General features: G+C 40.3%; 2 protein-coding genes across 4 annotated transcripts; one reads left to right on the top strand and one right to left on the bottom strand.

The window, feature by feature from the left end:
* Positions 1-1,137: 1,137 nt before the first annotated feature.
* lrp13 (low-density lipoprotein receptor related-protein 13) lies at positions 1,138-13,771 on the bottom strand. 3 transcript variants are annotated; one of them, XM_044364614.1, is made up of 21 exons: positions 13,661-13,771; positions 13,320-13,475; positions 11,389-11,635; positions 11,079-11,285; positions 10,246-10,461; positions 9,878-10,107; positions 9,244-9,373; positions 8,801-8,991; positions 8,285-8,471; positions 7,656-7,868; positions 7,250-7,433; positions 6,889-7,090; positions 6,319-6,483; positions 5,741-5,941; positions 4,345-4,894; positions 3,981-4,100; positions 3,607-3,714; positions 3,207-3,440; positions 2,699-3,077; positions 1,287-1,395; positions 1,138-1,202 (listed from the first exon to the last, which is right to left on the bottom strand). In XM_044364614.1, the coding sequence occupies exons 2-21, from the start codon at positions 13,416-13,418 to the stop codon at positions 1,179-1,181; spliced, it is 3,996 nt and encodes a 1,331-aa protein (XP_044220549.1). In that variant the 5' UTR covers positions 13,419-13,475; positions 13,661-13,771; the 3' UTR covers positions 1,138-1,178. The 3 variants fall into 3 exon arrangements, with proteins under 3 accessions (XP_044220549.1, XP_044220542.1, XP_044220555.1); XM_044364607.1 differs by having other exon boundaries at positions 11,389-11,604; XM_044364620.1 differs by lacking the exon at positions 3,207-3,440 and having other exon boundaries at positions 11,389-11,604.
* A 435-nt stretch (positions 13,772-14,206) lies between these two features.
* Positions 14,207-26,313, top strand: LOC122991035 (mothers against decapentaplegic homolog 2). Its single transcript, XM_044364630.1, has 11 exons — positions 14,207-14,403; positions 15,361-15,827; positions 19,300-19,389; positions 19,617-19,810; positions 20,783-20,917; positions 21,268-21,342; positions 22,029-22,082; positions 22,260-22,472; positions 22,670-22,807; positions 23,258-23,402; positions 24,018-26,313. The coding sequence occupies exons 2-11, from the start codon at positions 15,592-15,594 to the stop codon at positions 24,139-24,141; spliced, it is 1,404 nt and encodes a 467-aa protein (XP_044220565.1). The 5' UTR covers positions 14,207-14,403; positions 15,361-15,591; the 3' UTR covers positions 24,142-26,313.
* Positions 26,314-26,839: the final 526 nt, after the last annotated feature.

Raw genomic sequence — 26,839 nt, 5'->3', positions numbered from 1 at the left:
CAAGAACAAAAGTACTCATTATGTAGAATGGTCCCTTTCACCTTTATTCATGACTGGATTATTGATGCGTTAACATGTAAGCAACTTTTAATACTGTGGCTGGTTGCGGTGGAGTTAATTTTTCCAACATATATTCTGTTGGCATATTATCTATAGCAATGCATTAAATAAGGATATTACATGTTTTTATGTTCATTTGCAAAGTAGCTAGCTGTTAACTATAGTGAAAATAAATGTATAATATATCCTCCAGAAATGTTGAGTACAAATATGTAGTACAGTAACTATAGTACTTGAGTAAGTATAATTTTGTATGTATATTCCACCACTCCACCAAGGCCACAGCACATCAGATATAGTAACAGAAAGACAAGACTAGTCTACTGCCATGCTAGTGGCTCTATGAGGATACTTGGGCACAGTGGTACTTTGAGCTAAATGTTAGAATAGCAGCACTCACATGCTGATTTTTACTTTGTTCACCATTTTAATTCAGCTTGTTAGCTTGCCAACATTTGCTAGTTAGCACTAAACTCAAAGTACAGCTGGATGATGGGAATGTCATCAGTTTTAAGGGTATTTGGTTATAAACCAAAATATTAAATAAATTTAAATTTTGGCTTGATTGAGCATAATGACAAGTCAGTTTTTGTGAAAATTCATCCAATACTTGAGATGTTTCAGTATGGACCAAAGTGGTGGACAGAGACATAGCCTTTGCAAAAGCCATGCTGCTAATAAGGCCTGTGTGTCTTATTAGCAGCATGGCTTTGGCAAAGGCCATGTGTAAGAAGGAACTGATATTTGGTCCTTTGTGACACTTAACATGTAAGTTGTGGGGGACATGTGGTTGCATAAGGAACAGTGTTTTGTATGAAGAATCTTTGAACACCAAGGTTAGAGAGACGTTTGTTTGTTTGCCTCCAATGCTAGATCCATGTCCTTTGTCATTATCCAAACAAATGAGGGTCTACCTGGTGGTCACCAGCCTCTCTGATGTTACCCATTGACCTCATGGCACTGTCCCACCATTGTGTGAAAATTCTTTTTTGATCAGTGAATAATGTTCAAGCCAGTGGCATAACTATCTGGTGTGACAGTAAACAAATGCTAAAATAACTTCACAGGAAAAAGTAGAAAATGCAGACCATTTATTTAAAATATTGCATGCCCATAAATCAGTCCACAGAAGATACCGCTTCCTGCAAAGAAAAAAAAGAGTTAGACTTGTCATCCCACAAGCACAATTAGACGACTGCTAGTTTAGAGTTTTCAGGGAGGTCCACCTCTGGCTTGTCTGTGTCTGCTGGGGAAGTCTGCGTACTGGGGGCGGTCTCAGCTTTGTTTTCCAGGTCAGTCATACTCGTTTCCTTCACTGCTGCTGGGCTAGTTCTCCTGCAGGAAGGAAATACAGAAATGTCATCCTGTGCCAACACAGTCAGATATTGCTACTTGTGGCAAACACTTAACATTCTTCCCACAAACATCAAATTTAGATATGCACAATGTTTACAGTCTTCCTAAGATTGGTTGATCTATCTTGACACTGTAGCTAATGGACATTTAATGATGTCTGTGCATCTTTGATATTTTAGCCATGCTAGTGGCAAAGCTCTAGGGATGGCAATGACCAAATCTCTCAACTATTGGATGGATGCCATTAAATTTTGTACAGACATTCATGTCCCCAGAGGGTGAAGCCTACAGACTTTGGTGATCCTTTACCTTTAATCTTATTTTCCCTGTCAGGATCAATTGTAATAACTTTGGTAATTGCTTAATTTTTCCTCCAAGTCCATCAGGCCAGGATTTTAATTTGTCAGATATTTGGGTTTATGACAAAATACCTTCAAAACTATGTGCCAATTAGCCCGTCATTATGTAGAATGGTCCCCTTCACCTTTATTTATGACTGGATTATTGATGCGTTAACATGTAAGCAACTTTTAATACTGTGGCTGGTTGAGGTGGAGTTAATTTTTCCAACATATATTCTGTTGGCGTATTATCTATAGCAATGCATTATATAAGGATATTACATGTTTTTATGTTCATTTGCAAAGTGGCTAACTGTTAACTACGGTGAAAATAAATGTATAATATATCCTTCAGAAATGTGGAGTACAAATATGTAGTACAGTAACTATAGTACTTAAGTGTAATTTTGTATGTATATTCCACCACTGCACCAAGGCCACAGCACATGAGATACAGTAACAGTAGGACAAGGCTAGTCTACTGTCATGCTAGTGGCTCTATGAGGATACTTGGGCACAGTGGTACTTTGAGCTAAATGTTATAAGAATGGCAGCGCTCACATGCTGATTTTTACTTTGTTCACCATTTTAATTCAGCTTGTTAGCTTGCCAACATTTGCTAGTTAGCACTAAACACAAAGTACAGCTGGATGATGGTTTTTGTTTATGACGAAATATCAGCAAAACTATGTGCCAATTAGCCAGTGTTAGAATGCCAAGAGGGTGACCATGGTAAACATACCTCTAAACGTCAGCATGTTAGCATTTAACTCACAGCACCACTGTGGCCCAGTCAGGCCAAGTACAGCCTCAGAGCTGCTAGCATGGCTGCAGATGCAGTCTTGTTTTTAAAAAAAAGAAGTTTTTATGTCTTGTAAGGAAATGTAAAATGTTCATGTTTGCGTCAGGAGGGTTTGTCATGAATCAGTAATCAGAAAGACCTTGTGTTGGCATTCTTCTTCCTCTTAACCACCACTGCTATCACAGCAATGACCACCACTCCTGCACAGAGGCCAGCAGCGCCATAGACAATGGGACCTTGCATGGTCTTGAGGAGATGGTCCTGACAGGAATCACCACTGTGGCCCAGTGAACACACGCACGCCGTGTTCCCATTGATCTCCACACAGCGCCCATTGCCACTGCAGCGTCTCTGGCTGCACATCTGGGTGTCCAGGTTCAAGAGCTGACTGCTGGTGTTCAGGGAGATGTTGAGGTCAGTGCCTTCTGACAAAGGAGTGGGAGAGGGAGGAGAAGAGGAGCTGTGGGACTGGGTGGGAGCAGGGACCTTGACTCCTGACCACAGCTTCAGATTAATACCTGTGAAGGAGACACTAGAGAGTTTCAGACAAACCGGAAATGATTTTCCATTTCTAATCAAATGAATTGTACTTTCTTACACTTTTTTTTTTTTTTTTTTTTTTTTTAAATGGAGGTACAATGACTCACAGTTCTCGTCTGAGTGGTCAGAACAGTCTACATGCCCGTTACAGAATTTCTCAACGGGCTGGCATGAGAGGTGATCCAGACACAGCCTGCTACCAGCTGGGCAGCTCTGCTCTGGACCACAGTGGGTGCCGTTCACAAGGATGTTGTCATGGGCACACTTGCATGTCCGGCCTGCTGGTGTGGCAAGGCAAAAGTGCTGGCAGTTGCCATTGTTTTCTGTACACTGGTTAGAACCTGCCAAAATAAGGGGATTGTTTGTGGCTATATGACATTAACACCATCTAAAACTGTTGTCAATAGGTAAACTCTAAAGAGGCTATAATGACACCCAAAAAAAAAAACAAAACAAAAAAAAAAAAAAAAAAAAAAACAGGTGTCCTTGTGTGGTTTTCTTGCATACCGGTCTGGCTAGGCTTGCTGACTGCCTTCAAGCCGACCACTTCTGTGCCAACCTCATACCACAACCTGTTCTGCTGCTGCTCATCTCTGTACCACAGCCTAGTCTTATCTGAAAGAAAAAAAACAACAGAAAAAAAAAAGAAATCTACAGAAAACATTCAGATGTTTGCAAGTGGCAATTCATAGCTTGTCCTTTTAGAGACAATACTCTATCACACAGGATGATTGCATGTCAGGCTCAAATATTAAACAGTTTCTTATTCGGGCATTCAGAGTGAGATTGAATGTTGTCTACCAAGTACCTCTCCAGGTAGTTGGTACACATAACATGCCATTGGGTGTTTACGTACAGTACACAACTGTATAAGGCATTACCACTGACGGTCATCCAGAGCAGCATGTCATCACTCAGAGCCAAAGCAGCCAGGCCATCACCAACCTTCAACTCTTTGTATCCAGATCCATCAAGCTGTACGGAACCAATGACACCTAAACCTGGGAAAGAATCCATTCAATGTCACTGCTTATTTCAACAAATTACAACTTCATTTCACATCTGAAGTACTTTTTGACCAACTGACTAATGGTGAACTCACTAAAGGGAATTTTTTTTACAGACTGAATCTTCAAAACAATGATAGTCTTGTAAGAAAATGTGTGAACAGCATTTGACTTGAACATGAAAACACTTGTGACAAGAATTTCCCACAACTACAAACAAAAATTTAAAAATTCTTACTAGTGTCAGCCCAGTAGATAGTAGCCCCGTTACTGGAGAAAACTAGAGATGTGGGCTGGACAGCATCCTTCCACACCACATGGCGCTCAGCACCATCCATGTTGGCACACTCTACAGTAGCCACAGTACCTGTACCCTGCAGACCCAGGTTGGTAAAACACACTCTCCCACTGGGAGGGTGGAGGGCGATGGACTCCACTCTACCGATACCTTCCTTTAGTAGGACAGCGGTATGTGCTCTTGTGATGGAGGTGACCTGCAGGCGGGGCTGTTTGGTGCTGCTCCAGTAGATGTTGAGCGTTACCCAGTCCAGGGCCATGGCAGTGATGGTGTCGCCCAGGAGTTTGAAAAGCTGGCCCTGAGAGGCCAAGACTGAGTCCTTCAGTTTGAAGGAGCGGAGTGAAGTTGAGCCATCATCTGTCAAGAACAGGGTGTGGTCACGTAGGCTGTAGTCCATGATGGCTGCCTTATTGACAATGGGCACCTGCAGGGCCAGGTGTTCAGGCCTGACCTTCAGCCCAGCTGCTGTGTGTCTGGACTGCAGGTAGATCTGCAGAGATAATTGGAGATTAAATATAAAATTATCTGATAAATAAATCCGAACATTGTCATACTCTGATAAAAATGAAAGTCATGTTAGCAGAAGTACAATATTGTTGTGTTATTTTATGATCATGTTACGCAGCAGATATTAGAACAGTTACAACAGAAATTTAGAGTAATTTGATACTTTCACTTTCATGTAACTGCATATTAGTTCAACATTTTGGGAAATATTATTCACTTTCTTGCAGGAAGTTGGATTAGAGTGTTGGATACCAGTACAGTAAATGACACAAGAGCCAGCAGATGGTTAGCTTAGCATAATGACTGGAAACTGGAGAAAACAGCTAGCCTGGCTCTATCTAAAAAGGTGCAAAAAAGAAAAAAAAAAAAATCGTTTAGCACCTCAAAAGCTCACCAGTTAACATTAAATCTTGTTAAATCTTCAATACAAAAGCTGAAGTGTAAAAAGGTAACAGTACCAGTGTGTTGGCCTGGAAACAGTCAAATTGTTGTTTTTACACTAAGTTTTTGTATGAATTAAAAACAAACAAACATGAAACATGTTAATCAGTGAGCTTTAGAGGTGGTTGTCAGTGGATCGTTTCCTTTGGTCAGAGCAAGCTAGCCATTTTCCCCCCGTTTCCAGTCTGTATGCTAAGCTGAGCTAACTGGCTGCTGGCTACAACTTCATATTTACCATACAAACATGTGATACTAATCTTCTCACCCAAATCTCAGCAGAAATAAAAAAAAAATAATAATCACATTCCCCACCATGTTGAACTATTATTTTAAGTATATCCTATTAAAGCACATTAGACTGAGTGAAACTATGCATTATAAACAAAACCTGGGTGACAGTGGAGGGAGACAGCATCAGCAGGAATGCCGAATTGACCAAGCTGGAACAGGTCAGGCCATCCTCAGCCAGTAAAAGACCAGAGGGACATTTGCACACAGCCCTGGGTCCCGGGGCCAACACACACATGTGGGAACAGTTGATCTTCTTGCAGGGACTCTCAGTGCCCATCTGGAGCATTGGGTGGATGATCTGTAGGGAATAAGAAAGTTATGAATTTTTAAAAATTAATGCAGATAAAATCCTATTGACCTGAAAGAAATGATACATGTACAAAGTGCTATATTTATATTTATTACACCAATACTGCAGTTTTAGTTGACCTACAACACTGGAATTTGATAACCCAAAAATTGTAAATACAGCAACCTTGTACATTTCAAATGTACAAGGTTATAGCTGTATTTAGGCTCTTCAGCAAGCTACTTTGCATACTTCACACACACACACACACACACACACACACACAAAGTGCTCCAAATTTAGTTTCAGTATCTCATTGATTATACAATAATCAGCCCCATTTCCAACTGTGTCTAAACATCCTTAATTATGAATATTTTACTTGCCTTTATGGCAAAAGGTTGTCTCAGCCTCTTCAGGAGAACTTGGTGGTTTTTGCCAGTGATTTTATGGGCAACCTGCACCACTCGGTTCTTGGTATCAGACCAGTAGAGCATGTCATTGAACACTGCCAGGGAGAAAGGGTTGGTGGTCTCTTTCATCTGTAGGATCTTAAATATAAACAGAACAGAAGCAGTTTACTTGTACATTTTTACAATTTGTGCATCTGACTTCATTAACTTGACTTAATTTGTTAGATTTCAGTGTCTTGCTGTTTTTACACAAACATGACATCATCTGACTATACTGCAGCCATTTTAGGGGGAAAAAAAACAAAAAACAAAAAACAAAAAAACAAGACAAAAAAACCTCCCATGAAGTGCCACTTTTGGGGTACCTCTAGTTGTAAAGAGAACAAGACAACCTTTTTCTGAACAAATGTAGTGCGTGTTGTAGTGTTTAAAATTTGAAGTTCCAAAATGTTCTGTAACAAGCTTTGCAATGGGTGCATATTAAGCAAAAAAAAAAAAAAAAAAAAGACAATATATTGATGTTCTCCTTCTGAAATGTTTTACCTGAATGTCATCGCCATCGAGCGTTGCAGATCCTATTGATCTCAGCATTTCATCTGTCCAGTAGACCCTGTCAGAGATGGTGTCCACAGCCACACCACCTGGCCAGCCCAAACTTGAGTACACCACTGCCCTCCTCTCTGACCCGTCCATCCCAGCCCGCTCAATCTTCACTACATTACCAATTTCAGTCCAGAACATTAGCCTGGTAGAGGAAAAAAAAAAAAAAAAAAGTGGTCTTAAGGTTTTTATAAATATTGTGGAATGTTCTTTTTAAAAAAACATTCCACAATATTTATAAAAACCTTAAGACCACTTTTTTTTTCTTTTTTTTTTTTAAAAGAGCAAATAAGTTCATATTGACCCCTTTTGTGGTATCAGTGCCAGGGAGCGGGGCTGATCCAGGTCTTCATCCAGGATGACACTGTGGTCCAGTAACTTCTTAATGGCTGTGGCCAGTCGGACGGCAACTATCTGACTGTTCACTCCATCGATCCAGTACAGATTCCTCCCAAGCCAGTCCACCGCAACAGAATCAGCCCGGACACCTGTGGAAACAGAGGGTGGCAGGGTTCACTAGTGGTTACAGACTTTACCTCAGCTGCAGGTCACAGGTTTGATCCTTGCAACAGCCATCATCATGTCAGTTAATAGCAACGTGTTATGAAGAGCTATCCTCATGCAAGACCGCGAATACCTACATTTCACTAACATCTACATTAATTAATATTAAACCAATGACTCCAATATGCCAGTCATGTTGCACCAACCTCTAATCAGAATTTCTGTGGTCTTCTGGTCCAGCGAGGACCACCTGATGCTCTCAGTGTCCAGACAGACCCAGAAGACTCTCTGATCCCTCCAGTCATAGTCCAGAGAGAGGACTGCCTTCTTGGCAGAAGAGGACAACACATCCAGGCTGCCGCTGCGCAGGCCAAACAGAAAGAGGTCTGTTTGCACTGACGACAACAGGAAGGGTTCACCTATGGTATGATGAAAGCAGAATCATCATAATTGTGATACTTCACTAATCCCATTCAGTGTGCATTCTTAAATCATGAAAAGTTTGTTAAAGTGGTTCAAATAAGGATCATCTCACTGACAGAAGTCTTATTGAACCATGGAGCCAAATTGTTATAAATCATATGACATTGTGACAAAAATCTGTTCCCTGTCTTTATGCTAAGCTAACCTACTGCTGGTTGTAGCTTCTTAGTTACCATATAGACATAAATGAGAAGACTGATACCACTTAACTGTAGACAAGACAGCAAATAAGCCCATTTCAAAAAATGCTTGAAATATTCCCTTGAGTTGCAATATTTGCTGTCATACTCGTTTCTACAAATGCTTCCCCTCCAAAACAAACTATAAGATATTCTCTGCTAAAGGACTTTACCAGTGATCTTGCAGTGGTGTCCTCCTGCCTCCTTTATGTACCCTGGGTGGCAGTCACACTGGTAGGAGCCAGGAGTGTTAATGCACAGCTGACTGCACACACTTGAGCTCTGGCCTTCACACTCATCGATATCGGCACAGGTCAGCTCGTCTTCCATGAGCCTGAACCCCGCTGCACAGCGACAACGCTACACAACAAGCAACAAATACAAGTCCGGAGCTGCAACATCTTCATTACGTACTGATCAGAAGGTCAGATATTATATAAAAACCACATGATACTCAATGTACAGACTTAGTTTTTGAAAGAGGGATTGTTTATTCAGAATGGTCCCTCGGGAGCTGTTTAATTTGCATTTTTTACCTTCCCATTTAAAAAAAAAAAAAAAAAAAAAAAAACTGACCTGCAGGACAGTCATGGTCTAAAATCAGATTTTCCAAACTTTCAACATAAGCCTGCTGCCACCCACGAAATTAATCTCTACCACACAAACTTGTGGAGATGCAGGATCCTCACCGTTCCCTGTGGCGTGCTGTGGCAGCTCTGGGAGCAGCGTCTGTTATCTGCTTCTGAGCAGTTTATCTGGCAGCTCCCTCCCTCATCTGAGCCATCAGCACAGTTGGTAATGCCGTTGCACAACAGAACTGGATCCAGGCACTCCTGACTGCCACACTGGAACTGGTGAGGGAGGCATTTCACCACCCCACCTGGTATGCAGACACACACACCATTTACATGTTTAATACAAATTTAGCAAGTATTCAGCTACAGTTTTACAAAAAGGAAAACCCTTCAGTGTAAATGCTTTCAGGGTGAAACCAAGAGCAATGAGGGGTAAAACATCACTTTTTGAAGTTCAGAATGGATCCGGTATTCAGTCATATTAAAAAATGCCTTTCCCTTATTTGTGCCAATGTCCATTTTGAGTTTTGTTTAATTTCTTTCACCAAACTACTCACATTCAGTCTCGTCACTGCCATCCTCACAGTCCTTCATGCCATCACACCTCCAGGCTGTGGGAATACACTCGGTCTTGGATTTACATGACCACTGGAATATGCCACAGTTCAGAGGAGCCACAGGACAGTCCTGCACAAAGAACCAATGGATTATTCATCCATCATCCAAAGTTGCATATCACAATTTATAACTTTTCATGAACATTTTTAAAAATTGATGAGGCAATTGGATGTTGAATGTGTAGTCCATTGGAGGACCTGGCTATGGCATCAAGTACCATTAAGCTAAAGCTACATGCAGAAAACCCAGCTGCTCCATCAGTACTGCTCTGTACTGACTGACCTTTGACCTTCATGTAGCAAAGAATAATGAGAAAAATTCAAGATGTACCACTGCATAAACATTCCTCTTTTTTTATCTCAAAGATCATCATGTACTTTAAATTGTTCCCACCCAAAACACATTAGTTAAAATAAGTAAACAAGATGCTACATCCAACCCAGAAAACTTGACTTTTTTGGGTTGCATTTTTACTTCTATAAGCTTAGTACTCAAAACTTCACCTTTTTAAGAAAGAAAAAAAAAAAAAAAAAAAAAAGTCTTCTCTTGTGTGGTATTGCCTCAGACACCCACCTTCTCATCTGTGCCATCTTTGCAGTCCTCGTCTCCATCACAGATCCACTCCTGCACCAGGCACTCCTTGCTATGGGGACAGCGGTGCTTGGTGGTGCACACTGGTGCTTTGGTGCAGCTCTCCTCATCTGAGCGATCCCGGCAGTCCGGGTGGCCGTCACAGCGCATTGTAGTGGACACACACTGGCCACTGGTGCACTTAAACTCATTGTCACTGCAGTCCTCTTCAGCTGAAGAGGTTGGTGGGGGGCACACATATCATACAAGTCTCCTATATAAGATTTTTAAAAAAAAACAAAAAAAAAAAAACAGGCCAAATAATCCAAGTAGCATGATTCCCATTTTCTAGTACAGGTATGACAACATACCACAGTTTGCTTCGTCGCTGCCGTCCAAACAGTCCCTCTCCCCGTCACAAAGGAAGCTGTTAGGAATGCAGCGGGTCTTGTCATCACATTGGTGAGCACAGCCCTCCATGTGCTTAGCACATCCCATTTCATCCGAGCGGTCCTGACACTGAGGCACGCCATCACACACCTGGCTCTGCTCTATACACTTCTTTCCATGAGCACACTGGAACTGGTCTGCAGAGGACATGACATCAGGATGCTGACAAGACTGAGGTTATGATTGGACTTCAAATTGTGTAGAGTTTACCCAGTTTTAGTGGATCCAACAGTTCTCCATAAATAAATAAGTTTTGACACAGTATTAAACACTTGGATATATGGTTGATTTCTTTGTTTTGATGGCAAAAAACCAAACCTTTCTTACGCAAGCAAAAATATTCCTCATTTGCATCCAGTAAGATCCATAAAACTGCTGGATTCAGAGCTTCAAAACATGCATTATGCTTTGTTCGATCCCCCCCCCCCCCCCCCCCTTCATATGTGCTTCTGTCTTTTCTTACTGAGTTTTTTATTGTTTGTCTATTTCACTATTTATATGATATCATAATTTTGGACCTGTTATACTGAAATCCTGCAATACTGAACCTCTTGTTACCTGTATGTTTGTACACATGTTCTGTTTCTACTTTGCCAAAGATAAAAAAAAAAAAAGAATCTGGTCAGCACAGTTACTTTTACTTGAAGCAAATTCCTTTTCATACACTTGGATTATTGTGCTCACTAGAGGGCAGTAAAGACATTTTAACCCATACACAGCAGATAAGCACACAAAACAAAACACACCAGATTACCTGGTTCACAAACTGATAAGCATTCCTCTTCATCTGAGCCATCTCTGCAGTCTGCCTCTCCATCACAGACATGGTTGTAGAGGACACACTCTGCTTCGTCTTTGCAGGGTTTGGAGCCCAAAGGACACTTGATGGGTGTAGGTACAGGAGGCTTAGAAGTTGCACTGGTCCCTTCTTCCTTTTCATATTTGTCTTCCTCTTGGTCCTCTGATTCAGATGGGTAAACATTACAATTCATGGCTGTAGTCCTCAAAACAGATATGATTATTTCTTGTAAAAAGATCAATGCTCTTCAGTCATTATTACCTACCACAGTTTGCCTCATCTGTGCCGTCTAAACAATCCCTCTCTCCATCACAGAGGAAGTTTGCAGGCAAGCAGCGACTCTTGTTGTCACAGTGGTGAACACAGCCCTCAGTTTGCTTCATGCACTGCAGTTCATCAGAACGGTCCTGACACTGAGGTACACCATCACACACCTGGTCCGTGTCTATACACTTCTTCCCATGGGCACACTGGAACTGGTCTATTTGAATGCAGGCAAGTTTTTGACCCAACTATTTATTACAAGCCCTGTGTTAGTTTAGATGCCAAAGAGAACACTGAAACATGCAGTGACTTAATGAGGTAATGTGATATTTTGCTCAATTTAATATGACAGGATTTTTTTGCAGGACAGGAAACTTAACTTTTTTTTGGGGGGGGGGGGTTCTTAAACAGTATATGTGGTAAACAGTATATCAGACAGAGTAGGTCAAAACAACCATAGAAAGCAATGGCAATTAAAGCGTTGAACGGGCCTTTGTGCCCTTGCACACATTGGGCCCCGGCACAATTGAAGGGCTTCTGTGATGGGCATGTAGAGGTCTTCAGACCCGGGCTGTTTTCAGACAGTGCAAGAAGGAGATAAACATCACTTCCTTTGTCCACTATTTTGCCCGCTGTTGGGGCTGCTTTACTGAAATTTCGTAGGGGGAGCTATTCAGCCAGTTTGCATCACTGATGGAATATTGTCATGTACACATGTTCAGGCCGGGAGTCTTATCAAACATGTTAAGTTTGGTGCAGACTGGAGCATTTACAAAAAAGTTATAGCAACTTCCTCTGTCATGGCGAAACATCAAATCTCAGTGTGAGGATGAGAATTTTCTGCAGGGTGAGACATGGCTGCCTTGCTCACACCTGTGTTATAAAAATCATGCAAGTTTTGTGCCCATTCACTTGAATTTCAATTAGTAAATTGAAAACCCTTGTTGAGTTTGTGTGTAAAATAAATTAATTTCCTAATTTTCATCAAGTCTATTTTTAGGAATGTAAAGACTTACCTAGGGATGCACGACATTGGATTTTTGCCGATATCCGATATGCTGATATTTCCAACTCATTGTGGCCGATTGCCGATATATGCACATATTTTTAACCAGCTGGCTGAGGAGGCTATTATGCATGCAAGCATAGATTACACTATGATCAAGAAAGACAATATATGAAGGAAGAACTTAGGAAGACTGGAGTTCAGTAGCTCAGCATTAAAGTTCTTCCCTCATATAGGCTTTAGTCTCTTTTGATCATTAGTACAATATATGACTGCATGTGTAACAGTCTCCTAAGCCAAGTGGAAAAAATATGTGCATATTTCAACATCGGCAATTGGCAAAAATGACAGTCAAAAAGTGATTGTGTTAAATAATTGTGATCCAATTTTCATTTAGGAGCACATGTACTCCTTGAAAAAAAAGTAAGGATTGAACACTGCTGTCAGATGTGTAGAAACACTAAGTAACTGGAGTGTGGCGCAGTCCAAGGGCTTCTGTCACAGGCATGTAGATGTTTTCAGACCTGGGCTGACAGGTCTGACCCCCCCCTCTCATTCTCTCTCTCTCCCTCCCTCTCAGCTGGAGAGAAGGATTTCAGAGTACTCTTGTGAAAAATCCTCATAAATCCCATCACTTTGGCCAAATCTTACATTAAAAAAAACAAACAAATAAAACACATTTTTGTAGGAATTTCCGTCGCGAATCCATTGATACAGGTTTGAGTGGTCGGACTTATAGTTTAAACGTCAGACGCCCCAGTTTGGCACAAAGTCCATGCCCAGAGCGGATTAATAAAGAATGAATAAGAAGAAGAAGAAAGAAACAAACAAAAACAAACAAATACAATAGGGTCTTCGCCCTTTGGGCTCAGGCCCTAAATAGTATTTGACTTTACAATGTATTATCAGTGGAGTCAGTCCAGTACCTTCATTGCATTCTGTTGCACAGTCCTCTTCATCTGATCCGTCCCTGCAGTCACGCTCCCCGTCACACACATGGCTGTAAAGCACACACTCTGAGCCATCCTTGCACTGTTTAAAGCCCAGGCCGCACTTTAAAGGACTGCTTCCAGCTGAAACATCTGTTTGTATCAAGTTACAAGAATGGGACAAAATTCACTCGCTGTTACTGTAATTATATATATATATATTCTTTACATATATTCTTTATATATATTCTTTACTAGGAAAACATCAACGATATAAAAAGTTTAATAATTATATTTTTGTAGAAGGGGTAAAAATAGTTTTGGTAAACCTGTCTCACCTCGAAAGGACCCTGACAACTGCAATAACGCTGCACAAAGAAAAAAACATACAACCATGGCCACAGATAAAATAAAACGGACCAAATGCTGCCAATTGCACTAATGTTGCGTTTTATAATGGCACCAGGTGAGCTCAATACAACCTAATTGGAACACCTGAGTGAGGGGAGGAGCTATGTCCTCTTGGCATATATTATTATGTGACAATTATATATTATGTTGAACATTTAGTTGTTGATATGTCATACATAAATGGAAGTAAAAACATTAAAACTCATACTGGACTACCTCAAATAATAAATAGCTATTGACATTCATTTTTTGCTTTGTTTTGTTGTCGGAAATTCAGAAACTGTAAATGAAGACTTAATGTCCTGTCAAAAATGAAAACTGCTTTTGCTTCCAAACCAAATGATTATAAACTCATGCTTTCAAATAAACAATAAGGATTGTCAAGGACACCAGCCAGTATTCAGAGTACGTCTTTTTATAATCCTCCAATCGTTTTTTTGGATAGGAGGGATAAAGCGCTCCTACGTAACAATCATGTTTGTTATGTTGTTCCGGTCTACCTACCCTGGCTAACTAGCCTCCAGTAACTAGCACTAGTAGCAACTTGAGAAGAGCCTACAAGCCTGGTCAAAAATCAGCAGCAGTTCAACATAGTTCAGGCATTTTTATGCCAACAGGGCGTTTACAAGGCTTTTCCTAAAAAAGCGGAGCTTTCGAGTGAAAAACTGGGGTAAGTATTGCACTGCTTTGAGCTGTTTTGTCGACTTTGAAGCATGTTGTTTAGTGTGAGAGATGTAGCTCCGTTAGCTCAGTTTGGAAGAGTTCGTCCCAGATGCTAACTCATTTTGGTGCCGTAGTCTCTATATTAGTAAAAGTCACATTCATTTAATGGCCAATGTTACGTTGAAATAAAACGTTATGATCCTGCTTAAATACCTATAGCGTTTTATGTTACGTGAGGGTTCGCAGCTTGTATTTATCTATTTGACAAGCTGCCGTTTGGTAGCAAAGTAGCGCGGCTGGACTGTTGCACAGGAGCTTTTTTTCACGGATCACAACAAAAGGATTTCTGATAACAAGCTGCCAGCTAGCGTAGTTATGCTAACGTTAGCTCACCTAGCCAGATGAGAGACACGAATCCCTTCATATCTGCTTAGTTACGTTAACTATAGTTTATTGCTTTTCGGTTTTAGTTGAGACTATTTCAGTCTTTTGTTGTTTCACTCTCATTGCTAACGTTGGTGAATTGACTGTTGTGATTTGAGGGCCCCCCACCAGGTAGCAGGCCTGTCACAAAATAACTCCCCTTGTTCAAATCCGTTTGGTAGCGCTCACAATGCCCGTGTTATTGATGATATATTCATCCATAGCTTGTCGTGATTGCGTGTGTGGGAGTCGACAGTATGAGGCACACCCCGTCTGTTAACTTTATAAGTTTTTGCAAGCCTGCTAGCAGTGTTTGTGACAAGTGGACATTTCTGCTTGGTCAACTCACCTAATGCTTAACTTCATACAAGAGGCACTTACTGTATGTAACGTTAGCAGTGCTACTGACAAAGCAATCTTATTATTTTATTCATTTTCAACACCTGCCTTTTTTATTGTATTGATGATGCTTTTAGATACTGTTATTCTCCACTATATGTTTGTTTGTAATGAAATACTTTGTGTGTGACTTTCTCCTAAGGTCTCCATCTCTTTTGAATATATCCTGCTAGCACTGGCGTCCACCCTGTGACTCATTGGTCAGTAGCGGGGCCCCCATCAGAGCAAGGGCCCAAACTGTAGCCTCCTGGTCCCCTCTGCCTGTGTGTGTGTGTGAGAGAGAGAGAGGGAGAGAGAGAGAAAGAGAGAGGGAGAGAGAGAGAGAGAGAGCTTGTGTTGAGTCCTCTGGAGACTTCCGGCTTGACCAACCAAGATGTCCTCCATCTTGCCGTTCACCCCGCCTGTGGTGAAGAGGCTGCTGGGCTGGAAGAAGTCAACCAGCGGACCAGGTGGTGCGGGTGGTGGAGAGCAGAACGGGCAAGAGGAGAAATGGTGCGAGAAGGCTGTGAAGAGCTTAGTGAAGAAGCTGAAGAAGACAGGCCAGCTAGATGAGCTGGAGAAAGCTATTACCACACAGAACTGCAACACCAAGTGTGTCACCATCCCCAGGTATACCGTCTAATACTTAATTTGTGTTTAACCATGGGTCAAAGAAAAGCTTGCTGCTGTTTGCACTTATTTCTGTGTGTTTAGTTCACTGCCTAACATAAAACCATGAAACCTTCGTTGCTTAGTAGATGCTGATCTTGAACTTCTCTTAATTCAGTTTTTATAATTTCTGGCCATAATTGGCAAAATGTGAAATGGCATGTGTAGGGGATGAAAAATATTAAAGCATAAAATCAAGCCATTCAAATTGAGTACAAAATGAAGAAAATCACTATTTGTTTACAACTGTACTAACAGTTGGGTGGTTACTATTACTTTCATGGGAGGGAGTCGTTAAAAGGGGTGAGAGAAGATGTTCTCTTTATCAGCCAGCCAGCCTTGATGGCCAGACTCATGTTCAGTGGGAACACTGTGTTAACAGATTCATTCCTCACTGATGTACCGCCAAGTACCACGTAAGATGTTTGTGTGTCTACAGATAGTGAGTTGGTTGTTATCGCCTGAGAATTGTTCTAGGCTGCACTGTTATGTTTGTAGAGATACAGTGGCTGGCTTGATGTGAATGACTTTATTTCTTGTAGAGGATATCTACATGAGAAAGAGTGAGTTACAAACACAAAATAATGCCGGATTGGGGCATTGCCACCAGCCATACATATGTTATTACATTTTGATTGTGAATGGGGAGCTTGTCTAACCTGCTCGCCACTTCGGCTATTGCCCATTCATTATCTGGGTTGATTCTACTCTTAACACCTTGTTTCCTGAAAATAGTGAAAAGCCATGGATTTTAGGCTCTAGGTGCTACTATGGCTGGTGGACAAAAGTTGGTTTCCTGTCCTATCATGAAGCAGAGTATTGCAATTTTGGTAGTTGAGATCCCACTAAAGTAATTAAATCTAGTACATGTTGTTGTGTTTTTGTAGTATTTAACATGTAGAATTGTGTTATTGTCCTGTTATTCAGAAGCAAGACTCTCATTCTTTCTCATTCCATGTTTTGATGTCTTATTTTTTTGGCCATTTTCTTGTGAATGTTTTGAGAATGTCTGAAAAAGATTTTTTTTCCCCAAGGTCCCCTGTTTTCCCCTCTGTTGTGCCATTGTGTGTCTTCAGTGTTTGTTTGAATGTCTCCAGATAACTTCTGACATAAATGACTGTAGTGAGAAAGTTTTTTTTCCAGTGTTTGATACAATGCCACACTGTCGAAGAATGCTCTTTGTCTCACCAGCAGTCTCATTGTGTGTTAGCAGATTTCATGTTATGTTTCTTTCCTTAATTCTGTCAAGAAAGGCTTCTCTTATTTGAAGTTGTCATCTTTCATTTCCACACTGAAAATGAATTTGATGTAGGGATGTCAATGATTACTCGATTATCGATTAATTGCCATTAATAATTTAACCAATTAAAAATATAACAACCAATAATGCAGAAGATGGGGGACATGCGGTATAACAGTCAAAATGTGTAGATTTGCTGTTGTACACGGTTGCGCCACTAGGTGGAGCTTCTTATTCTTTAATTAGTTGGCTGTAAGGGCCACACTAATTGTAAAACAAATGCACCTCCCTGCCATTCAAGGAAGAAAAAAGTTGCAGCGTGCCTCGCTCTGCTCACTGTGTCGTGTTGATGAACTTTGAAGCATAAAGTTCTGAAAATTTCACAGAGTTGTTGGCTGGTGGATGTCCAGTTGAGCTATCTGAGGCTCATGCTAACGCTAAACTAGCATCTTGAACAGAAGCAGCTGCTCGACTAATGCAGGCTGAGAGCTGAGTGTCAGACAACAGTAAGCAGCGCTACGATGCTAACATCCAGGATAAGCAGGACTCTAATTACACTTTTCCAATAAAATCAACGCAAAAGTAATCAACTATATGAGTGACATTCCCCTGGTCTGAGTATAAATGCATTTTAGTGGTGGCAATAAATGGACTGATAAAGTTGGAGTGACAGTATTTGTGCGTCTATGCTGTTACTAGCAGCTGGATTAATGTTAGCTGCAGTGAACACACATCACTCCATCATGTAGATCAGGTATGCAGATTATTTTATATTAAACCAGTCAGACTGAAGTCTGTCTTGGGGTTACCTGTTTTTACATTTATACGATAACCTAAGGGGGTATTTACTATTGAGGGTTGCAGCAATGTTGATTAAATGTAAACAGATCTAGTCTGATCTAATTATGTTCTCTAATGAAGCTGGAACTTGTGCAACCATTTGCTGTGTTTTTCTGGCCAGTTGTTGAATAGACAGCAACAGACCAGAGTGGCAGCTCCATTATTTTAAATTAAAGTGGCAATCTCGAAGATCTTAGTTTTGTTTACTCTGGCGGCACCATATGGCATCCAGCTTTAATTGTAGGTGTGTTTTTAGACCTCACTTGACCTCACTCCCAGAGATCTAAACAGTGTCGCTGTCAGGGATGTGCAGAGAGCCTGGTATTTGTATTTGTATCTGTATTTGTTGAGGCAGCAAAGTTATTTGTATTTGAATAAGCGCAAATAGGCGTAACAATCTGTTTTTTGTATTTATTACACTTTTAATTTTAGGATATTAAAGTGTTAAAATAAGAGTTCTTCGCAAAATAGTTTATTGAAGTAGGTTTCCCACACCAAGTCTCTAACCCCAGTCTCCCAGACCACAGACGACTGCACTGACCCCTCAGCCAAAGCTCAGACCTGCAGCTATTTGTACATCCACGACACAGAGATAGACAGAGGCGAGCAGAGGAGAGAGACATAGACGGCGATGTAACCTCGCTACAGCTCCGCCCCCTGTCGCTGTGTGATGTCACGCTAGCGCAAGCATATCAAAAAGCGAGTCTGTTGTGTTAGGTCTGCCTACCCTCTCTGGTGGATCAACCACTGAGTGATGGAAAACGCATCACTATCTGCGCCGCTTGTGATTTGAATGCATGGCAGGAAAGTCACCATCGACACCCGGTTCGTAATAATCATAATACTAAAAATACAAGAGCGTTCATCAGCAGATCATAGGCTCAGTCACCATTGTGTCATCTCATTCAGCGATGGATAGTGACTTAACAGACATTTATTTAAATGAAAATCTTCAACATTATACCTTAAAGTCATTATTTTGTTATTTAATTTATCATTCAAGTAACTTGGTTTTCATCTGTTATTTGAATTAATTACTAATGTAGCCTCATGATTTTGTGTGGAACATAGGTCTAGTTAGTGTTTAATATGGTTTTATAATGGAAAAGTGTCCAGCATATTTCAGAAATTGTTAATGATTAACCGATAATCGATTGGTAACACGGCTGACTGTCAATTAAAGAAACTGCTTAAAATTTGCATCCCTAATTTGATGTCTTTGTTTTGCCACAAGACTCCAATAAAAGAGGCCTTTTAATGTTCACATTACCCATACTGATAATTCTCAATGAGCCATGTCCCATGTTTATCATTTGTTTTTTGTTTTTGTTTTGTTGTTTTCTCTGTGCACAGCAATTGCTCTGAAATATGGGGACTGAGTACACCAAATACGATAGAACAGTGGGATACATCAGGCCTATACAGCTACCCTGACCAAACCAGGTGACTATCCTCAACTATTGTATGGTGTTGCATACAACTTTGATGTGGGAGAGTTGTCATTACAATGTTTGAGGTGACGGACATTGAGAACATCTTTGTTTCGTTCTCGCCACTCAATCCAATCCATTTCCATTTCCCTCCCTTACCTGGCCATATTATATGTCATCTCCCTCTCCTGTGTATCTCCTACCTGTCTCACCTCCATCTCCTGTTTGCTGTCCAATCAGATCCCTGGATGGCCGCCTGCAGGTCTCCCACAGGAAGGGGCTTCCCCATGTTATCTACTGCCGTTTGTGGCGATGGCCGGACCTTCACAGCCACCACGAGCTGCGCGCCATCGAGGCCTGTGAGTATGCCTTCCACCTCAAGAAGGATGAGGTCTGCATCAACCCCTACCACTACCAGAGGGTGGAGACCCCAGGTGAGATGATTCTGTCCTGTGGATGTTTATCACTTCAAACATAGACATGTCCTCATATTTCAATGTTTTCTGCATGATTGTTTCCTCTTAAATCTGTTGGCACCCACTGAGATCAGTAAAGTTTAACTGTATGCTGAGCAGTAATATTTTAAATATATTTGTTATTTGACTTTGTAGCGTTTTCTTTAACTTAACAGTGACCACAGCATTAGTGTGATGCAAACTGAGACAGTTTTGGTCCATTATCTGAAAAATGGGCTAGTCTCTGTTGCACACTTTTTTTAAAAATTTTTTTTATTTTGAGACTTCCTCCTTTTTGTCAACTGAAAGAATAGTTCGACACTTTGGGAAATGCAATCAATACAAGGTCATGTCTGTACACTTATTTTGAAGCTACAGACAGCAGCTGGTTCGTTAAGTGTAGCATAAAGACTGGCAAAATGGGTAACAAAATTCCAGAAAACACCCCAGTTTTTGAAGAGATTAAACAAAGGAGATAAAACATGTTAATTAGTGAACTGTAGAGGTGCTGTTAGGTGGATTTTGTTACCTGTGGACAGAGCCAGGCTAGCTGTTTACAGTCTTTCTGCTTAGCCAACTGGCTGCTGGTTGTAACTTCATGTTTATTGTACAGACATGAGAGTGTGTCAATCTTCTCATCTAACTCTCAGCAACAAAGTGAAGAAGCATATTTTTCAAAATATCGAACTGTTCTCATGAGAGTTTCAGTTTCTGCAATAGAACCTGCTTCATCCTGCCTTAAAAAGCCATCAATCAGTTTAAGATTTCAGTTTATGTTTCAATGGGAAGTTCGAGTATTCCATCTTTGCTGTTGCAAATGTAAAAAAAGTAAAATTTATTTCAAAGAACTTGTTAACTAAAATAATTGACAATCATTTTGGAAAAGTATACAGCTGATATGAGTCTAATTCATCTCCACTGATCTTTTGACTCTTTTACCCAACAATGTAGTGCTGCCTCCTGTTCTTGTGCCAAGACACTCAGAAATCCTGACAGAGCTGCCACCTCTGGATGACTACACTCATTCCATACCTGAGAACACAAACTTTCCTGCAGGAATTGAACCTCCAAACAACTATATACCAGGTTAGTTTATCTTTGCACTGGATGGGAGTGATTATATTTGACAATGCACTGCTGGTTACAAGATGTGCTGAAAGAAGTCTGAAAGTGAAGTATGCACTATATTATTTAGTATCTCTAGTTTGTTTATGTAAAGTGATTCTCTTTATTCTGGGGTTAGTATGAGGTGCATTATTTTTGAAATACAAGTAAAAGCTGTGAATTTCGTCTGCTTCTACTATTTACATCACTTCAGGAGAGAAATGGTGATATTAGTAAAAGTATGTTTATCTGTGTTCAGTCGGTTGAACAGCTGTATTAAATTATGATAACACCAAATCTTTTTTTTTTTTCTCCCTGTATCATTTGAACAGAAACACCTCCGCCAGGCTACATCAGTGAGGATGGGGAGGCCAGCGATCAACAGATGAATCAAAGTATGGACACAGGTACACTAGACTAGCACCCCCTCCTACATCCCTCGTCTGTCTGCATCTCCACTCCAGCCAGGTCAAAATGTTTGTTTACATGGAATAGATCTGTTGGTTTTTTTCCCCACCAAATAGTTAAATAAACATTAGGCAACACAGTTATTAAAAGCCAATCTTATATCAAAGATTCATGACAATACCAAATAGTTTGAGAGCGTTGCAATGCTACCTATTATTCCATTCAAAGCTGGTGGCATCTTGAGTTTTTGACTGTAAAATACATTTGAGTAAAAGTTATACTATTAAAGCATGGCACATCCTTTGGATCACAACATAGCAGCTTGTAGATCCAAGTGTGTTTGCATTTTTGATGTGCCGTAAAGAGTAACGATAACAGCAGCAACATGCTGAATATTGTCTATGCATCATTTATTTAGTTCATTATGCAATCAATTAAGATATACTGAAACTGTATAATCTCAACAAACTAATATTTGGGAAGTGGAGACAAGGCTAGTGTCATGGAAACAGCATCTTTGGTAATCATCCTGATGTAAACAAGTCTGTTTACAGTAGCATTTTAGCATTCCATTGCAAGTCAGTCACCAGCTTCATCATGAATCTTTGATCTGATCCACCTTTTACCTATGTTATGACCTCTTGTGCACTCAGTCAGATTGTTGACTTCCTGTTTGCTTTGCCAGGTTCTCCAGCAGAGCTTTCCCCCAGCACTCTGTCTCCTGTCAATCACAGCATGGGTAAGATGCAAATCTTTCCCAACTGAAACGATATAAACACTGATGCCAGGCAGAGCAAACAACAATTAGTACATCATAGTCTGTCACCTAGTAAGATCTTTTTATCAGAATGTAAACAGTGTTTTATCAAATTGAGGGTATTTGAGGTGAATCTCACTGGCCTTTCCTCTACTGTAGACCTGCAGCCGGTGACTTACTCAGAGCCGGCCTTTTGGTGCTCAATAGCCTACTACGAGCTCAACCAACGTGTGGGGGAGACGTTCCATGCCTCTCAGCCCTCACTGACAGTGGACGGATTCACAGACCCATCAAACTCTGAACGTTTCTGCCTGGGCCTGCTGTCTAATGTCAACAGGAATGCCACTGTGGAGATGACCCGGAGGCACATAGGTATGGCACAGCTTCATGTAGCTTCACAGTAATAAATTGTCAGTAACCCACCTGTTAGCCTCCTCCAGTTTGCATTAGCTTTCAAAACAATTTCACCAGTATAGACATGCATACTCTCAAATCTTGTTTTAAGACAAAGGTTTATTGTACTTGATGAGCAAATGGATTCTGATGTGTGTATGTCTCTGTGTTTACAGGAAGAGGAGTTAGACTCTACTACATTGGAGGGGAAGTATTTGCTGAGTGCCTAAGTGATAGCGCCATCTTTGTCCAGAGTCCAAACTGCAATCAGCGGTATGGCTGGCATCCAGCAACAGTGTGTAAAATTCCTCCAGGTAAAGAGCTGAAGTTGTCACATGTGTAGCAATCAGTGGAATTAGCTGGGTTTTAAAAAAAATTGTCTGTTGACCTTAAGAACTATTAGTAGCTCTTTCCAGGTAAATCAAAACAGTGCTGAACGAGGCTGTGCACACTCAGCAGATGTACCCTGAAACACCTCAAAAATGTAGCTTCAGTATCAATTATCTACATCCATTATGCTTGAAAGATATCTCAGGAAAGCTTGTAGTTGGCGTCTTTGTGATCAGTTCAAACCAATTAAGACTAGATGCAATAATGATGAATATGCCACAAAATCAGTGGACAATAGTTGATCACTGGCACACAAAGGCCAAATGCCACCTTGGTGTGTTACGGCCCAAAGATTTTTTTCTGTTTTTGGTCCCTATGAGCCACTGGGACAACCCACATTAACTGCTGCCCGGCGTACGTCTTTGTCCCCTTAGGTTGTAATCTAAAAATCTTCAACAACCAGGAATTTGCAGCCCTGCTTGCTCAGTCAGTGAACCAGGGCTTCGAGGCCGTCTACCAGCTCACAAGGATGTGCACCATCCGCATGAGCTTTGTCAAAGGCTGGGGAGCCGAGTACAGGTGAGCACTGCCACCAAAACTGGCCTTGTTTAAAAATGAATGGATATGTAGCACGTTGAAATGAAAAAAAAGATTTTCAAACGTGGAAAATTTCATTGTAGTTATGACTATTTTTAACCAAATATACACCAAATAATTGTTTAATGTGAAAACTTTTAGTTAAAGATTTTTGACTGGACTTACTGGTCATATAATGGCTTTATTACCACTAAAGAAAGGATATATTGAGAAATGAAATTTTAATGAATGAATTAGGTCAATGCTTCCTCAGTAGCTGCATTGTTAAGTTTTATTTATTTTATCATTTGGAGCATGAAGCTTATGTCATTAATGACAATGTAGGACATCATCACACTTGACTCAGATAGTTAAATCCAACCCAGGAATGTTTCTTGTCATTTGGGAAGGGGAGTCAGACTTGTTTTCACACACATTTCCTTCACAATACATTTCATGTGGAGACCTATTAACCACAACATCCTCTTCTTGGAAACAGTAATACATACTGTTCATACTAAAACATAGCATTAAATATCTCAAGTCACATGTGGTTAGGAGTGAAAAGGCTGCGTCAGCACAGCTCAGACATTAAAATGTATGTCTTTGGTTTCACAGGCGGCAGACTGTCACAAGCACTCCATGCTGGATCGAGCTGCATTTGAACGGTCCCCTGCAGTGGCTGGACAAGGTTCTGACCCAGATGGGTTCCCCGTCTGCACGCTGCTCCAGTATGTCCTAAACAGCTAAGGAAACGCCCCCAAAAAACGCAGCCCATTACAAAGATCATTAAATTCTAAACTTGTAAGTCCTTTCATGAAAAAAATGGAAACCCCACAGAATGAGTTTTCTGTAACATTCTTCATAGTATTTGTGGCCCAGTTCCACATCCCTCTTTTAACTTTACACACACACTCACACAAATGCACCTACACTGTTGCACTCACAACACACACATACAGACTTTTCAGTAAAAAAAAAAAAATTGGCACTTTGTTACCCATCTATGTCATGCACCTTGTTAAATTGCTTTTCCCCAAATCCTTAATATTAGATCTATTTGTGGTACAAATAAAATGTATATTGGTTTTTAGTCCAGGAAGTAGGGGAAATACCAAAAATATCTGTGAATAGTTTCTCAGTATTGAAGATTGCTTGTATGAGTAACACGAGCTTGAATGCTAAAATGATTTTTGTTCCAGCCCACCCCAACCATTGTTCTGAACCTAAGTTTACTTTTCTCTGGGAAACTTGGCCCCATCTTTTTGTCAGGGGGAGTTGGCTTAGTGAAGAAATGATGGCCTTGGTGGCCGTTCTCTTCTGAGGGAAACGCCACAATGTGTTTATGAAATTTGATTGAATTGACTTCACTGTTTGCCAGAACGGCCCTTTTATAACTCTTGATGTGTGTCGTTGTAAGACATACTTCTTAACGGACAAATAGGAATGTTAGTTTAAAAAAAGTAAATCCCTAAACAAACTGCAAACTCAGTCAGGCTGTAGTTTATTTCTTTGTCATTATATGGCACTCTTAGTGTCCTGGGTTTAGTTGATTTGCATCCCCACTGAACAGCCTGGTACAGAAGCTAATGAGACATTGGCCAGGCTTTTTGCAGGGTGCACTGGGCAGGGACCAGAGAATATCAGCTGTTAGCAAAAGCTTTTTTTCTCTCTTTGACACGACACTGGGAGTCCTGGGGCTCTCCAAGGCGAAGCATTAAAAAGTCTCACCAGGAGAAATTGAAGGTATCAATGAATTCATTCTGTTTTTAGCCTATATCCCCATTGTTTTGCTACTTTTTTGTATTCTCATGTATTTTTATATATAAATATACTTAAAATTTTCTGTCGTTCACTTTTTATTAAAGTAATATTTTCAAGACCACAGCTGTTTCTAAAGTGACATGGAGGGCATGGATCATTCCTTCGTTTTACCCAAAAGGTTCAGTTGAAATTCATTTCCAATTGCAGCTCTTTGTCTTGGTTTAAAAAAAAAAAAGAAAAAAAAAAGTAAAAAAAAGAAATCACTGCCCCACATGATGTGTAGCCTGTTTCTATTCATTGTTTTTCCAAAGAAATCTGGTGCATTTAAAGTACACAAAATAACTGATTTGCCTAAAACCCCAAATCTACTTTCTTGTAAAGGTTTTAATGATTCCAGTGGCATGTAAAACTTGGCAATGGCCGTTCATTCATCTCTTCACTTTTTTTGAATAAACCACATGACCTCTTGTAGCCTTTTGGTGCTTAGTCAAGCGGGTTAAGGTCAACCAGATATAATTGGCTTTGCAAATGTTACAGAAACATGGGAGGAGACCAGTGTTCTTCCATGAGGAAAGAAGCGCAAATGTGCCTGCACACTGGGACATTCTGTGTTAATGTGTGTATTGTATTTGTTCTGTCTATAAAATACAGTATGTACAACAAGACTTTTTATCTTAAACTCTGCCATTATTGTCATTATGTGGCTGATGCTGTGACAGCCACATAATGACAATAATGGCAGAATTTCCCTTCTTTTTGGTGTAAATGTGTTTACCTTTTGGCACTAGTGATTGTACTTTAAGTGCACCTAGTCAAGTTTGGATTTGGGGAAATGAACCATGTGTTAGGGTCCAGTGTTACATTGTTTTTATCTTTGGCCTACAACATATGAATGTGAAAAAATACATTACAAAAACTGACGTGGACCAGACGTACATATACATAACAGTAGTACAGTATGTGTGTATTTAACAGTAATCTTTTTGCAAAGCAGTCAGTACAGTAGATGTCGCAGTTGTTTTACCAGTAGAGGGCGGTATTGATAGAGCAGTTCTTTTTTTTTTTTTTTTTTTCTGACCATAAGCTTCTCAGGCGTGTGGCATATTATGCAGACTTCATAAAACACTAATAAAGATTTTTATTCTCATGATTCTGTCTGGGATGTGTTTTTTGATTGTAGATGATGTGGATCATTTTTGCACAGCTGAAGACTGGCAGCAAATTCTGTATTAAATAAGGGAAACTGTATGGATTCAGTCTGCACAGTATTTGCTCAGATAAACACAAGAACTTCTGTAAATTTGTTGTAACTTATCTGAACTTGCACCATAACTCTTTTGTAAACAGATGTTTTAATTTGTGGAGTAGCACAGGTACTGATGGTAGCTAAGCAGTGGTGGGAAGTAACTACATCTACCGAAGTACTCTACTACAGCACAAATTTGAGGTATTTGAGTATGTTTATTGTATGATACTTTATATCCACCTCACTACATTTTACAGGAAAAACTTTTTACTCCACTTTATGTGACAGCTGTAGTTCCTAGTTTGCAATTCTTACTAATTAAACTACCAACAGTATATAACTAATCAAATTAGCTTCCCCATGACCAGCTACATTTAAAACGCCTCCAACATTATTGCATCAATTATAATCCAACAATACAATTAAATAC

This window comes from Thunnus albacares, chromosome 2, assembly GCF_914725855.1.
Source record: "Thunnus albacares chromosome 2, fThuAlb1.1, whole genome shotgun sequence".
Taxonomy (NCBI): domain Eukaryota; kingdom Metazoa; phylum Chordata; class Actinopteri; order Scombriformes; family Scombridae; genus Thunnus; species Thunnus albacares.
Note: the sequence above shows the minus strand (reverse complement) of the source record. Positions and strands in the feature narration are given on the sequence as shown.